The following is a 15,818-nucleotide window of genomic DNA, read 5'->3' on the forward strand; positions in this document are numbered from 1 at the left end:
TCTCATCGTAGCTGACGTTGTCTGAAGTTTGACGAAAACTCAGGCATGCGAAGGGCGTTCATCCAAGGCTGTGTGTAATCTTTGCAATAACCCGTGAGGTCACTTCTCGTGCCATTTTACGGTGGAGGAAATGGAAGCTTTTTGCACATTGCCCACGTCACACAGCTGGAAAGGATGGAGTTAGGATATGAGCCTGGGCTTCAGTTTCTGTCTGTGTAACAGGCCAAGTGACTTAAGAGCTGCCTTCCCCTCCCCCTGAGACTGGCTGCAATGCTGAAGAGAACCACATGAGGGAGCCAGAACCACACTGGTGACATCCTGCCACCCAGTCAGATCATGGCCCCTTCAAAACTGTCCCCCAAAGCCAGAGATGATACTAGTCACTGAAGGCTGGGACGCTCCCACTCAGGAGGGAGCAAGAGAGAAGGAAATGCTTCATAAACTCTATCCTAGAAGAATCCCCACCCCTACCCCTGTCTTCCCAGAGCTGCTGCACTGGCCAGAGTAACCCTCTGAGCTGGCCACCCTCAAGCACCGGTGGTATGTGGAGATGGACTTGCTGTGTGTCTTTGAGCAACCTCCTATCCCTCTCTGAACCTCAGTTTCTGGCCCACGCCGCTTGGTCTCTGTGCATAGATGAGGGAGGGCAGGTCGTCCACCACTTCCTGTCGACTAGTTGAGGAAGATGTTTCCTGTGCTCAGCTTCCTGCTCCAGGTCACCAGCTCGTTCCAGGCCCTGTTTCATGCTCCATGTTTGTTAAATTGAACCAAAACGGAAATTAAAAACTCTCCCAAACATAAAAGTGACCACCAGAGACATTTTTCTCCTCTCTTCAGGAAATATTCCTGGTCACAGAGCACTGGCATCGGCCTGTGCCCAGGAACATGCCAGGCTTTGCCGTCCCTTGAACAGGGAGCCATGTGTGTGTGTGTGTGTGTGTGTGTGTGTGTGTGTGTGTGTGTGTGCTGTGGTGGGGGCGTGCTCTGAGGGGCTTAGGAGTTGGAGGTGTGGATTCTGTCTGGGTTACTGGAATATGGAATCGAAGCCTGAGACTTGGGGGTAGTGGGGGAGGAAGAGGCCCACTGGGGCACAGCGGGCCACAACCTTGGGAGAGAGGGAGAGGCAGTGAGTTCCTCCAGGGCCAGGTGGGAGTCCGCCTCCACTCCAGAGCAGGCTTCCAGGCGAGCCAGGGGTCCCTATGCCTCCTCAGGTGCTGACCTGTGTGTGAGGAAGGGGCTTGGGCTACAGACCGTCCTGCTCAGGCTGCATAAGGACATCATCATGATGATGGCATGAGAGCACACAATGGGAAACAGTATGCCCGTCACGCCCTGCCTGCCGCTCTCCAGGAAACAGGCCAGCATCTCCTAGTCTTCAGGGAGACCAAAAATGGCTTCCGGCCACAAGGGGATTGACGCCCCTCCCCTTGCCCTGCTCTGTTCTTCTGCCTCCACCGGATGAAGCCCTTGGAGGCCCAGAGACCTTGCCATCTCCTACCATGCAGGCTGTGCCACACCAGGCCTATCTGACTCCCCCGATCATCCCCCCACCTGTTACCTCTGCCGGGAACACCAGGCTTCCAGGCTCCTCACTCATCCGCCAAGGCCCAACTTGTTCCTCAGCTGCAAGCAGATTCAACTCCCCCTCATCTGGGCACGCACGGCCCCCGTCTATTACATCACGTGTAGTTGCCTGTTTGTTTTTCCGCCACACTGGAAACTTCCTGAGGGTAGGGGTTGGGTCCTATTCTCCTCTGTATCCACCAGGCCCAAGGATGGGTAGGCACTCAACAAATGTTTGCTGAACAAATTAATGTGTTTCCATTTAACAAGCTCACTAGGGCTCTAGCTTCCTCCTAATTAGGAAGCAGGAAGGTTCCTTCTTCTTGTAAGATCCACCTTTGGGGGATGATGGCAGAACTTCAGCTTCTGCGAGAAGGCTGCAATCAAACTAGATCCTGGGGCACACGTTTGCATTTTAAGGAAATAAAACATGCGTGCTCAGTGAGGTACATTTAAACAAGACACTTGTATATTAAAAGCTTCACATTAAATATACATTATACAGCTTATCCAGCTTATCGCACAGAATTATTGTATCAGTAGATCTTTACAGGACACTTTTTCGCAGTAGGTGGCAGTCCCAAGGCTCCTGGCAGTGACACAACAGCCCTGAGGAAAGGGGAGGGGCTGGGGGCTGTCAGTGCCTAGGGGATACCTGAGTGGGTCTCTGGGGGGTTCTGGAAGGTGCTCCTGCATCTACAGCCCCGGGCTGTGCTGGCTCCACCGGACAACTTGCCCCATTTGTCTTTGCTGGTAATCAATTCTGGAAGGTATCGGTTTGCTGGATGACATGGCAGTTTGCTGGATGACCATCTGATCCAGCCAGGACCCTTCATAAGCATCGATGGGCCAACTCCAAATGCCAGCCTGCCCTGTCTGCCCACTTTTGCACGCACTGTCCCTGGGGTCTGTGAGAGCACATGGTAAGCCCGGATGTCTGTCCCTGCTGGGCCCTTGGTCAAGTGACAGCAAGCACTTCCCTGAAGCCAGCCAGAGCTCGGTGTTCCAAATCTTAAAAAGGCAATCTCCGGGTCCTGTGACTGTAGGAGAAGCAGAGCGTCTGCCAAGGGCTCCACCTGTTGACGCCAGGCCCTTCCTGGAAGTTACACCATGATTCCCCTCTGCTCACCCACTCGCCACTGAGGGGCACCAGCCTGGAACTGCCCTGGGAGGGGAGGCACAGCTCAGCTGGGATTGGCTGAGTTTCCTGAAGAGGAGCCTTTTTACCATTTTCTTTAGAAGAGGTGCTCTGTGAGCCTCTCTCCTGACAGGCAGGTGGGCCATCTCTCCCCACAAAGCCTCCTTTCTTTCTGGGCTGTCATCTTGTTCTGGGGCGGTCGGGGCACTGCCCAAAAGGCCCTGACTCCTCAGTGCTCAAGGACATTACTGCTGAAGTGGTCGGGGCATTATGGTCAATAATGAAGCCAGCGACGGAGGGAAAGAAAGGGGAAAAAACCCGACAGTCCTGTGGCTCTGAGCAACGCAGCCTGTTAGGGGCTAGAGGTTGTGTTCTGAGACAAAATGCTGAGGCGAGATATTGTGTGGCAGGGAGCTTTTTTTTTTTCCCTCAAAGAAATCCAGCTCATTTTTTCCCCCATTAATTGGCAGCAGATGAAAAAAAAAAAAGCCAAAACAAAACCCCAACCAACGCCAGTAACCTGAATGTGAGTGTTTCTGAAAGGGAAAAGCTGTTTCAATTGTTAGATGTCCAAGAAAACATGAATACACGCCGACAGAGGAAACGGTCACAATTAGAGGAAGAAGAGGGAGAGGTTCATAAAATTAAGGAAAAAAATTCCTTTTAGCAGCTCCCATCCTGTAAGCTGGCTCCTCTGCCGTCCTCAGTCCCAATGGGGAGCTGCCGGTTGGGCCTCCCAGGGAAACTTCAGGAAGACGAAGACAGGGGAAGGAGGGAGGGCCCAGGAATCCCTTAAAAGAGCAAAGGCAAGACCAGAGGGCGAAGCAGCCTCGGTTTTCCTCAGACCACAGGCAGAGCCTCTTCTGAGGAGAGGTCTGCTCTGAAGACTGTCCACTGAGAAGGGTTGTGGGCTCCTGCACTGCCCCACCTGCGGCCTCAGGAAGGGCCCTGTGGGAATCTGCACTTGCTGGAGGACGAGGCACTAATGCAAAATCCACCCCACCCCCAGCTCCATGGGCAGCCTTCCTCGTCCCCAACGTCTAACTGGATCCTTGGGATCCAGTCTCCTTCAGCACCTCTGTTTGGATAAGTGCCAACTCCTCACTCATCTTCTCACTCACCAGAAAAATAAATAAATAAAGAGGAAAGCGTGAATCATTCCAGGTACTCCTGCCTTAAAGGATGTTTTGGAAAACGCAAAGCGGGTAAAAGGTCAGGATTGAGGCTTTGGAGACTAGACCCAGGCCACAGGCAATGAGGCAACCATGAGGTGGACGGGCCTGTGGGATCCATGGATGGGAGGGTCTCGGGCTGCCCGGACTGAGACGAGGACTCGGGAGGCTGACCCAAGAGTTGGACTGGGCAGGAAGTAGATGCCAAGGAAACAGCTTTGGCCACAACCCACAAAAATCCACAGCAGCCACCTAAAGGGGCACGGATTCTAGTCCTGCCCTGCCCTGGCTTGACAGGTGGCCGGGGCAAGTCCTCTCTCCTCGCTGGGCCTCTGTCTCTAATGTGAACGGTGAGTCTGAAGCATCGTGGAAGGCCTGGCAGTGCTGGTGATGTTCAAACTCGGTTCAGCCCCCTCCTGCTGGGGACGATGGTCACCGAAATTCCATTGTGCTCAGACCACTGGCAGGCAGACTGACGTGTGCTTGGCGAAGGCGCTGACACTTGTGCTCTCTCTGGATCCCTTGCACCTCCTTCAGTGGATGGAAGCCATGCCTTTCATGCTGCTGGGTGGTATTCTTCTCTTTCTTCCACTGCATTTAACATGCATGGTACGGTGGTAGGTGGGTGGGAGGGAAAGGAAGGGGAACTGAGTAACAGCAATCTCACTGAGGGTCTGCGCTATGTGAGCAAGACCCCCGCTCCTGTCAAGGGCAGGGGCTAGATAGGGGTGGAGTGTGGGAGTGTGTGTGCGGGTGTTCTTATCTGTGTGGAGGCAGTGCGGACGACCAGGAGCTCCGGCTCCATGTCCCAAGAGGTCAGGATTTGCTTTCTCCCAGGGTGACAGCAAGGCCATGTAGAGCCAAAGCACTGGCTCTAGAGCATCCTCTGCTTATGGGCTGTGTTAACTTAGACAAGCTACTTTCCCTCTCTGAGTCTCCTTTTCCCCACATGTTAAATGCCTCACAGGGTAGCAGTGACCCCAGTTAATGGGGAGAGCCCTTTATGCACTGCTGGGTGCTGTGCACCTGAGGGGTTAACACAGACCTGCCATCACTGCATCGCTGTAGGCAGAAGGGGGAGCGTGGGTGCTGAGTCAACATTTGAGGCTACCATTGCTGGAGCCTGAATGCGCCTTCCTGCAGCTCGACTCTCAGGGGGCAAAGCAAATCCCTCTGCCCCAGCGGCTGCCTCAGCCCTGAGCTGGGGGCTCTGCCTCCTTCCCACGTGCCCAGAGGGGACACACCTTGCTCTGGGGACGAAACCCGCAGGTAAGCACTGGCCCCCCCAGAGACCCACTGCAGTATATTAAAAAAAGGGATGAGAATATATATTAAATGACTATTTTATTTACACACCCTATTCATAAATAACTGAATCCTTTTCTTGACCGCACAATGATTCCTTGGAGATCTCCTAATGATTACACTGAATGGCTAAAAGTGGACTAGTGGGCTTATATCTGTGTGTGGCCATGTTCTCCCACGTATGTGCTCACACTCGCACACACACGCTGACACACACACACCAGAGGGGAGGCGGGATTCCCAGGGCCTTCAGGGCTCTCAAAGCACCAGCATTTGGCTCCCAGCACCAGTGGGGCCCCGGTGGGAAAACTGCACCCCGTACACAGGTGTGAATTCCTGACGGCTGGAGAACAAAGAGCTGCAACCCCGGGAGCTCCCGCCCCGCCCCTCGGAGCTGCTCTCCTTTGTTCATCCTGGAAGGCATCTCTTTGGATTTGCAAATATTTTAATTCACAGAAACTCGAAGAGGGGTTGGGGGAGGGGGCTGCGGTGGCGGGCTGGCCGTCCCTCAGTCTTTATCCAGGCCTTCTCCAGCCCCCATGAGTGGCAACAGCATTCTAGAGACATGCAGTGGTGTGCTAGTACCATACACACGACACAAACTGGACACGGCTGGCAACAGCGGCCGGGCGGGTCGGCAGGGGCCACCGGCTCCTCCACGTCTGGGCCCTGTCACAGGGCAGGGAGGGGCTCACAGGGTCCGCACAGCCACGGGGTAGAGGAGGGACAAGTGCTCGGCCCCTTTGATGGGCAGCTTTCTGGTGGTGTAGTAGTGGATGACTTCTGGGACACTGTCGAACGGGGGGCTGTTCTGACCCAGGACGTATTTCTCTTTGGTTTTGGCCAGTTTCATGTGCATGAAGCCCTGGTTGCTCCTGTGAACAAAGCGCAGAGAGTATTAGGACGTGCAGAATGATGAAGGCCCAAGAGCAATCAGGAAAGCAATTCCTAGAGAGCTACTCACTTTTGCTCTGAACCGAGGTGTGTCACGAATTCACACTCATTATCCAAGAGAACTCTCCCTCTGGCCATATTCCTGCTAAGGTGTGAAGATTCCTTGCTGCCCGGGACAGAAGAGATCCCAGCCAAGAAGCAGACTTGAGCTGCACCTCTCCCAGCCAGGAACAGAGCCCAGGACCGGCTGAAATGCAGCTGTACCTAAGAGCCCCCTCAATCCCAGCAGCAGACAGGGAATCGGCAGCAAACACTGTAGGAGAGTCTTTCGACCTCAGGAGCTTTGAGGGACTTCCTCAGGAAAACAAAGAAGCCCCCAATGCCCTGACAAGTAGGCAGGACAGGGGTCATCACCCCCACTTCACGGAGTAGGAAAAAGAGTGTGGCAGGATGACAGGCGAGCTGTTTTCCAAAAACTGATGCTCTCTCTTCAGTAGTATGGAACTGCCAAGCCAGGGACTACATTTCCCAGCCTCCCTTGTAGCCACTGTAGTCACGTGACTGCTCTAAGCCAATAGAATCTAGGGAGAATGTGTGCTCCCCAGCTTTGCCCCAATGCAGGCACTCTCCTGTCTGTGCTTCCTCTCTCTGCTCAGTAAAACCTGCCTGCCTCCTTCTCCAAGGTCCAGGTGTAGTGTTTCCTCTGCCAGGAAGTCTTCCAGGTTCCCACTGGCAGAGCTCCTTCCTTCTTCCAGCTGCACCGAGGATATAACGCCTCCATCAGCACTCGCCCTCCTGAACTGTGATTACTTGTCCATCTTCTCAATTCCCCTGAGAGCTCCAGAGGAGTGCGCAGGCTCTGTGCCCACCATGCTCAGCATCCTCCGAAATGGGTAGTGGGTGGGTTCCTCGGAGGTCAGAGCAGAGCCCTATGTCCGTGACCCTCGCAGCTTGCCAGCTGCACCAGCATGCTGGGTGGGGTGTTGTTTCCACCCGGCCCTAGCAGACCTCTCCCGCCTCCCACCCAGGACTCTGGCCACATCGGGTAGCTAACCCCTCCATCAACCTGCCTGTGCTCAGGCTGCCCTTTCCCTGCTCACTCAGCTCCAAGATTTAGCCACCACACTTGTGGATGCTTGGTTTCCAAAGCACAGTCCAAATTTACTGAGGGTGTGTCACTTAGTGAGAAAGCTGGGGCTCTGACCTCCTGCGCCTTCTCCAGAGCCCATCCTTGGGCACCGATAACTTGTGAGCAGCCCTAGAGGCCCGGCTCCTAGGAGACCAGGCCCACCCCAGGCAAGGCCGAGAGCTCCGTGTGGACACAGGTTTGCAGTTTGTAGTCCTTCTGAGCTTTGATTCTTCTTGCTTCAGCTGTCCCCACATCTCTTCCATCCGGGACCGGGTTCCACACGCTTACCGGCGCCTGCTCTATTAATGCGTCAATTTGGACTGCAGGACCATTTTCAAATGGGCAGAGCAAATGCTTAATGAAGTGCAAGCACTGAGCAATACAGCTGCTCATAATAACGTATTTAGAGATGTCACCCTTAGCTTAAAGGAAATTGTTCGGAGTGTAATTATGTTTCAAGGGAGAATAATTCCTGTAAAGAACTGAAATTTAAATCAAGATTTTTTAAGGCTGACAATGTTCTAATTACAGAGCCTGTGGCAAGTTCTGCTCCTCAGTGAAGGGTCATTTCATTGGAGAATTGCCTTGTCACATCTAGAAGCAGGAGGCACACTTGCTTAAGCTGTTAGAAAGGAGCTGGTGCACGCCTTAAGTGAAAAAACGTGCAACTCCCTCTGAGCGAAGACTCCGCTACCTGCTACCCACATCCATGGAGAGATGGCAAATCTGTGCTGGCCTGGAAAGGGCTGTAATTCCTTGAAGGCAGGGCTGAAATTGTGTGGCTAAGAAAACCAGGCACAGTTAAAAAGCTTTGCATTCTGGGAGGCCACGCGCTCAGCTTTGCCTGGAGAAGGGGTGTGGACAGGAGACAGCAGAGCTGGAGCTGCAGGTGAGTGACATGGGGGGGTGTGTGTGGCCTTGGACATGTCATGCCCTCTGTGTGGGGTGATATTTTGGGCTTTATGTACCACAGTCTACAGCTGGGGCTGCAAAGCGCAGGATGTGTTAGATCACAGCAACCAGTTGTGTCCTGGTCTGAACGCCAAAGCTCTCATGGCACTGCAGGTACGAAGTTGCAGGGGGAGCTGATTTAATTTCTAAGGAGGTTAAAGAAAATAACTCATACGGGTTAATGGGGTATTTTCACACCAGTTGTTCTTAAAATATTCAGTGAGGGAAGTGGGCAGGGATGATGGTAACAGAGGACAGAGCCAGAGACAGAAGCTGAAGCTCCTCTGTTCCCAGGCCGAGGGCTTGCGAGGTCACCAGATATTAGGAACTCCACACTAACGCCTCCACCTCAACAGACACAGGCAGCCGCTGGTACCTTCCTGCAGTCCCTCCTGACCCTCCAGGCCCACTGTTTGTTCTTCTGACGCTCGTATTTCAGTACACACTAGTTTATAACCCTGAGCTGGGCTGTACTGAGGGGGCAGGCAGTTACAAAGTTCGGAGCCCAAGGCAGAGAACTCAGGCCCGTGACCCCTGAGTCCAGGGCCTGACCATTCCCGGCAGAGGGAGAGCTGGCCCTCACCCTGCAGCCCCGGCAGGAACGGCCCTTCCCCCTGGGCTCACGCACTGTACCCTCTGGTTCTCTGGACCTGAGGCTCTCCTTGGGCCGTACTGGGCTCATTCCCTGCCCCCACTGGACCCATGGGGAGACTAACTGGATGGCCTCTGAGGGTGCTTCTGGGCCTAAGGTCCTGGATTCCATGTGTATGAGTATAATCTGCTGCCCACACGGTGAGGGCTTCCTGCAGGAAGGGGTCGAGGCAGCCTCACGCCCCACCTCCTCCACTGCTGCCCACGGCCTCCAGTGCCGCTGTCACAGGGTACTGGCCCGGATGGCCCTCAGGCCGATGTGTCCTGGGCACTTCCTGTGAGCCAGGCCATGTGCTAAGCACTGAGACTCAGATGGGAGGTGGCTGACCCAGGGTCACACAGCAATCAGCAGTGGCGATGCTGCTTCCTTCCCTGGTGGGCCTTTCCCAGAGCCCACGCTCCTGACCTCAGTGCTGTCCAGCTCCAGGAGAGAGCCCTACTTAGCCCCCAACACTCCACGTGAGGCCAGGCGCGTGGTGGGCGAGAGGCATCAGAGCCTGAACAAGTGACTCCTTGACTCCAGGCCTCAGTCCCCACGACACCCACCCTGCAGGGCTGATGATGGGTCAGAGCAGCACAGGGGCTAGCAGTGAAAGGCCATCCTGGGGATTGGGGACAGTGTGTCCTGACCGGCGGAGTCCCCAGCCACGGAGGGACCATCACACGGAGTTGGGGGGCCCTGCGAGGTAAGCAGGATTTCTTTCTGAGACAATCTGTCAAACCCGGACTTATGCAAAGGTCAGGCAGAGCCTTGCCAACACATAGCTACGGGGTGTGCGGCAGTGATATACCCTGATGGGTCACAAGGTCCCCACGAGCGAGGTGCCACCTAACAACAGTTGAAGATTTAAAAACAGCTGCCAGGGATGGCTTTAAAGACTCCCAACTCGGGGGCTTCTCTGGTGGCACAGTGGTTAAGAATCCGCCTGCCAATGCAGGGGACGTGGGTTCGAGCCCTGGGCCAGGAAGATCCCACATGCCGCGGAGCAACTAAGCCCGTGCGCCACAACTACTGAGCCCACGTGCCGCAACTACTGAAGCCCGTGCGCCTAGAGCCCGTGCTCTGCAACAAGAGAAGCCACCGCAACGAGAAGCCCACGCACCGCAACGAAGAGTAGCCCCCGCTCGCCACAACCAGAGAAAGCCCGCAAGCGTCAACGAAGACCCAATGCAGCCAAAATAAATAAATAAATAAATTTATATTTTAAAAAAAAGAAAAAAAAGACTCCCAACTCTACTTAGAAGACGACATCCAGCACAATAAGAGAAAGGATTAAATTTTCCAGGGAGAAGAGAGGGTGCATCAGATAACCAGCATGCCCAGGGATGCTGTGGTGCTCTGGACACTTTTGGAGCAAGAAGCAACCTGGGGACCATCTCGTTTCACCCCTCTTGGGGTACCCTGGAGGAAACAGGTCAGAGAGAGCAGCACTCTGGCTCAAGGCACACAGCAAGGTAAGCTGTGGTTATGGCAAGAACCTGGGGCCCACGCGTCCAGGACCAGGTAGGCCGGGTCCCAGGCCACCTCCCATCATTGCTTCTGAGAAGGCATGGGTCCCCGGGGATCTTAGACAGGCCGCCGCCTGCCAAACTCCTGTGTCAGCCCCGTCTCCTTTGATAGGACATCTTGCAAGAGCTAAGTCACAATTAGGGGTGTCTCCAGTGGGTGACCTAACTAATGAGTCTTGTAAGGCTGGTAGAGGCTGGGGATGCTATGGCTGTCAGGGCGTTCAAATGGCTCATTATCATCACAAAAAGCACCTCCTCATCACCAGGATTATCAAACGTGCCTGGCGCGCTGGGCCTAATAACAGACCCCACCTTGTCTCATAATCATGGGCTTTAATAAAACATCACTCAGCCTGCAGCTGCTGGCCCGAACAGGGTGTGAGGCCTCACCTCTTGCTTTTAGACCTAATTGCTTGATGCATATTTCATGAAGAACCTTGGGTAATAGTTATGTTAAATCGCTTCTTTTCACAATGAAGTGACTTAAAAATACTTGCATATAATATTTATGCAGGAGAAGGCAAGGAAATTGCCCTTTGGGACTAGCATGTAGGACCTGGTTACAGGAAACCACACACAGAGGTGATCTCTGGTTTACCTCTACTGAAAGGTGGTTGGGGAGCTGCTCTCTTCACTGAGATGCCCCAGAACACTGTCCCTCAGCTCGAAACCGTCCAGGGCTCCCCACTGCCACTGCAGAATGAATGCTTGAACCCCACTGTGCACCAGGCACTGAGCTGAGCCACTGCTACGCGCTACCTCATTTAAGCCCACAGCAAGGTTGATAAGTTGCTTGGTGTGACTACCGTTGTTTACTGATGGGGAAACTGAGGCTGAAGGAGGTTGTGTGCCTTGTCCCATGGGACACAGTGGGACCAGGATTTCACTGTGTCTGTCTGACTTCGAAGCCTGTGGTAAGCATTCAGGGCCCTGACACTACCACTGCAGCCTCGTCTTCCCCTGCTCAGCCACCCAACCAGACGGATCCAGGTGTCCAGGTCCCTGCAGCTCTGTGAGCTCCTGAGGTCGGGAAATCTGTTCACTGGGACGTTTCTCAGCAGGTCAAGCCTTATTCCCCTTTGGGCCCTCAGCACATGCCTGGCGCATAGCCGAGCACTCCATTCATCTGTCCATCCAACCACTCAGCAGCTATCTAGTGAGTGTCTATTTTGAGCCAAGGAAATGAGGCCCCGAGCATCTTCCTCTCTGGACTGTAAGCTCCAGAGGGCAGGCTGGTGGCGACCCCACCAGGTCCCTGAGTAGAAGCTGGGTAGAAGCTGCCTCTTTCAAGGCCAGACACAGTAGCTGCTTTGCCTGGTCAGCATTGGTCCCAGGAGGAGCCAGCTTAGTGAGGGGCAGAGCCATGGGGAGAACATAGAGGGTCACCTCTGCAGGGGGTACAAAGGCACCTGCCTCTCCAATTGGAAAGAGAAGTCTCACTTGAGGGAAGTCACAAGCCACAGAGAAGAATGGGTCAAACCTTTTTCTTTCCTTGGGATTCTACAAGAAATCATTCAGGGGTACAGAGCCAGCCAGTACCCCCTGCCCAGGCCTAGATAAACAAAACGAATGTGACACAAGTTCCCTCCTAAAACCACATCTTCCTGAGGGCCCAGGCCCTCCCCGCTCTGGGGCCCAGCAGATCTCAAAGTGGCTGTATCTCTTCCTCTTCTTTTTTTTTTTTTTTTTTTTTGCGGTACGTGGGCCTCTCATTGTTGTGGCCTCTCCTGTTGCGGAGCACAGGCTCTGGACGCGGAGGCTCAGCGGCCATGGCTCACCGGCCCAGCCGCTCCGCGGCATGTGGGATCTTCCCAGACCGGGGCACGAACCCGTGTCCCCTGCATTGGCAGGCACACTCTCAACCACCGCACCATCAGGGAAGCCCTCTTCCTCTTCTTGTGGGTTATTTTAATTAAAAAGTTGAATCTTACATTGTGCAAAGATTCCTGAGGCCAGATCGGTTAAGAGAAGAGGAAGGATGAAATTGGGCATCTGAAAGCCCTCAACAATTGGTTGCAGGATGATTCTCAGGGGAGGGAGGTGTCGCCTGCTCTCCATGAGCATGACAACAGCAACCAGCACTCACCCTCAGAGCTCTCGGAGCACAGGTCTTGTGATCAGCGTGGAGAGGGCATGAGACCAGCCCATCAGGTCCTTCTGACCCCAGAAGTGTGCACCCAAGTCGGAGTGGAGATGGACACGGACGTTTGTATCGAATTAACTGGGCACGGGTGCGTTCTAGGCCCGGCTCTAATGCTGATCTGCTGTGATCTTGGGTGAGGGAGCATCCCAAGGGAGCCAGCCTGGAGGGTGACCATGGCAAGATACCTCCTGCCTCCATGGCCACCTAGGGGCCTACAAAACAGGTACTTCCTGCCATAACCCCGCCCCCTGCTCGGCAGTGCTGCCTCTGCAAGCAGATGGCTCTGATTCAGGACGTCTGCTCTTTGACCTCCTGGGAGATGGGATATTTTGCTGGGTAAGTGTCTACAGAGAAACTCCTCGCCATATCTGTGAAACAAGCCACTCCAGAAACACTCCTGAGTGCCTGCAGAGAAGCATGTTCTGAGGAGAGCCCTGGGCCCGCTGTGGGAAAAAAATACCCAGATCTCAAGTGATGGGGGCCTTCAGGGGAAAGGCACCTGGTTGACATCTCCTGAGGATGTCAGGCTGGCATCTGCATGTGCTGTGAACTACCAGCACAGGGCCTGGGAGCCTGGCAGAACAAACGTGTACAATGTGATTGCCACCGCTGCCGTTGGACTGGACCAACCTGTGGCTTCACAAAGAAGCTGGGAGGGCTGGCATTATCTGCAAGACACCCACTGCACACACGAGAACACCAAGGGCCAGAGGGAGAAGCAACCTGCCTGAGTCACAGTGAGAGGACACCAGGGCTTTCTGAACCAGGGGGCCAGGACGTGAGTCCTTCTAGCTGTGTGTCGGGGTTCTCCAACTGTGCAATGCATGGGGTGAGGGGCGTGGAGGCCCTTTCCAGCTGAGATGTTCTAGGGGTTGAGGAGCTGCGGGAAGGGGCTTATGAGGTCATATGCCACCCACTGCCTTCCGAAATAGCCTTCAGGGGGACAAGCCAAAGACACACGCGCCAAGTTATGGTGAACAAACATCTAAATGTGAACACCGCTGAGCCAAACAACTTGATTTACAACCAAATAATTAGACTTTCAATAAGCACACTGGCAGTGATAAGCCTCCCCAGGAAGCCCGGGCATTTCTCAAGCTCTAAGTTGGTGGCTCAGGGAGAGGGCCTTCAGTAAATCATGATGAAAAGCCATCTCCAGGCAGAAGGAGAACCGGCAGATGCATCTCGTGGCAAACATGGAGAGGCATAAGCTTGTTTTGTGCCACGCAAGGCAGCATAGGTCAAAATGAACTGATCTGGGGCAATTTTCTCAGGAGTAGACTAACAAAATGTCAACCAGGAAGATATTAATGATCCAGACTGACAGCTGAGGGAGTGAGCCTCCCATCACCGGGGGCATGTAAGTGGGAGGGTAATGATGCATGGGGGCAGGCTGGATGACTTGTGCAGTCTCTCTGGTCGGTGTTCCTAGCAGTCCTCAGGCTCCAGCAAGTGCACATGAAAACTGCAAGGGGAGAGGTGGAGGCAGGGGGAGGGGTGACATGAAATGTTTCAGAGCTTTAGGAAGGGGAAAGAGGACTCTTCCGGGAACACAAAGACCCTTTTGTGTTTGAAGCATGTGGAGTTGATGGTGGTGGCTGAACTGAAGTCAGATGCCTGGGTTCAAACTCTGATCCCACTAATGTCATTGCTTGGGCAGGTCCCCTCTCCCTGGGCCTCAGCATCCCCGTCTGGAAAAGGTAGAGGGGGTTCCTCCAGTGCTGAAGTTTTCAAGCTAATGAGAGACATCACAGTGGTGTGGAGGGTGTGCCAGCCTCGGCCAGGAGGACTAAGGCAGGGCAGGACGGCTATTCTCATGCAGGTACAGGGAATCCCTGGGCTTGAAGACAGCACAGTGGCAAAAGCAAGGCTTCTTAACATCTGTGCCAGCGGGATGGACAGAATGCATTCAGGCCTGGGGTGAGGTAGAGGGGGGTTTCCTTCTATTAGGACAAGCCTCTCTCCACCCATACTCTTCTTGGAACACTGGTTCTCAACTGGGGCAAGTTTACCTCCCTCCTGGAGGAATCTGACAATGTCTGGAGACAGGGGAGCTGCTGGCATCTACAGGTGGAGGTCAGGGATGCTGCATAGGACAGCCCCACAACACAGAATAATCCAGCCCCAAATTTCAACAGTGGCAACTCACTGGTCACCCATGCCTCAAATCCTTCATCTGTGAAACGGGAGTAACAGAGTCCACCCTCACAGTAGTTGTGAGGGAGAAGTGAGACTGCCTGTGTGAAGCAAGCATGAACACCTGATAAAGGTTACTCATCCGGCTCCTTATTTAAGGGCTTAAGACACAACACAGAATTTGCCAAAGGGCTCCAGGCTGTTTCCAAGGACCAACTCCCACTTCACCACCAACCAGCAGGTGCAGGGGGAACACACGGTACCTGAAGGAAGGTCCAGAACAGGGACTGGGCAAAGGCAGCCATAAGGGTAAGCACCAGCTGCCAGGGGCACAGGGGCTTTTATAGCAAAAGGGGAGCTGGAAACCTGGGGTTGAGCCAGGTGAGGCTGGAGAGTGAGATGAGGGGAGTACTCCGGGATGAGGACAGCAAGACGAGGGCAAAGGGACCACCACCTGCAGACCCAGCGGGACCCAGACCTGGGTCTGAGTCCCCTTCTGCCACTCCGAGCTGTGCCTCTCTCTGAGCCTCAGTTTCCTCATCTGCGGGATGGAGTTTTCACTGCCCACCCGTAAGAACCATCCTGAGGTGCGAGCTGGATGGTGCAGGTGCTAAGGCTATAGGGGTTCTGACATGGCTTTGTCCCCACCTGCACTGCAGGTGGCTTTGTCCCCACCTGCACTGCAGGAGCCTGAGTAGAAGTTGCTGCCCATCTGGTTTGCCTTGCTGGCTCCGTGCTGAGCACCGAGCGTGTCTCCCTGTCTGCCTGGTCTGCCATTCATGGCCACGTTGGCAGCCGGACCACATCCTCCAGCTGGGCAGCCTGCCTGGCTGGGGTGGCAGCCCTGGGTTCTGGCCCTAGCTCTGTCGCTGGGTGACTATGGGCACGGTGTTTACGACGCTGAGATCGACTTTCCCAAACATGGAGTGGTATTTCCCAACACTCTCAAAAGCACATTGTTACACAGCAGGGTCCACATGAAAACAGAATGGGAATGATGAGGAAAGAGGCTTCTCTGCTTAAAAAATACTGGTCTATGGCAGTACTGTGTGTATTGCTCCGTATTCAACATTTCTGAGATAGACCAGACACCAAGCAGATGCTTTTGAGACCAAGTGTTTCCCTGCTCTTATTTTACAGACGACATTAAGGCCCAGAAAGGGGTGGAGGTTTGCTCCCATTCTCCAGTGAATCCAGAATGTGCCCCTTCCCCCCTACCCCGCCCCT

General features: G+C 54.2%; 1 protein-coding gene across 1 annotated transcript in view; it reads right to left on the minus strand.

The window, feature by feature from the left end:
- Positions 1-5,869: 5,869 nt before the first annotated feature.
- Positions 5,870-15,818, minus strand: part of SHB (SH2 domain containing adaptor protein B) — a 133,919-nt gene continuing 123,970 nt past the window's right edge. The window contains exon 7 of the mRNA XM_065879562.1: positions 5,870-6,053. Coding sequence (XP_065735634.1) covers positions 5,870-6,053 — 184 coding nt within the window. The remainder of the gene's footprint in view (positions 6,054-15,818) is intronic.

The sequence above is a fragment of the Phocoena phocoena genome, chromosome 6 (assembly GCF_963924675.1).
Source record: "Phocoena phocoena chromosome 6, mPhoPho1.1, whole genome shotgun sequence".
NCBI lineage: Eukaryota > Metazoa > Chordata > Mammalia > Artiodactyla > Phocoenidae > Phocoena > Phocoena phocoena.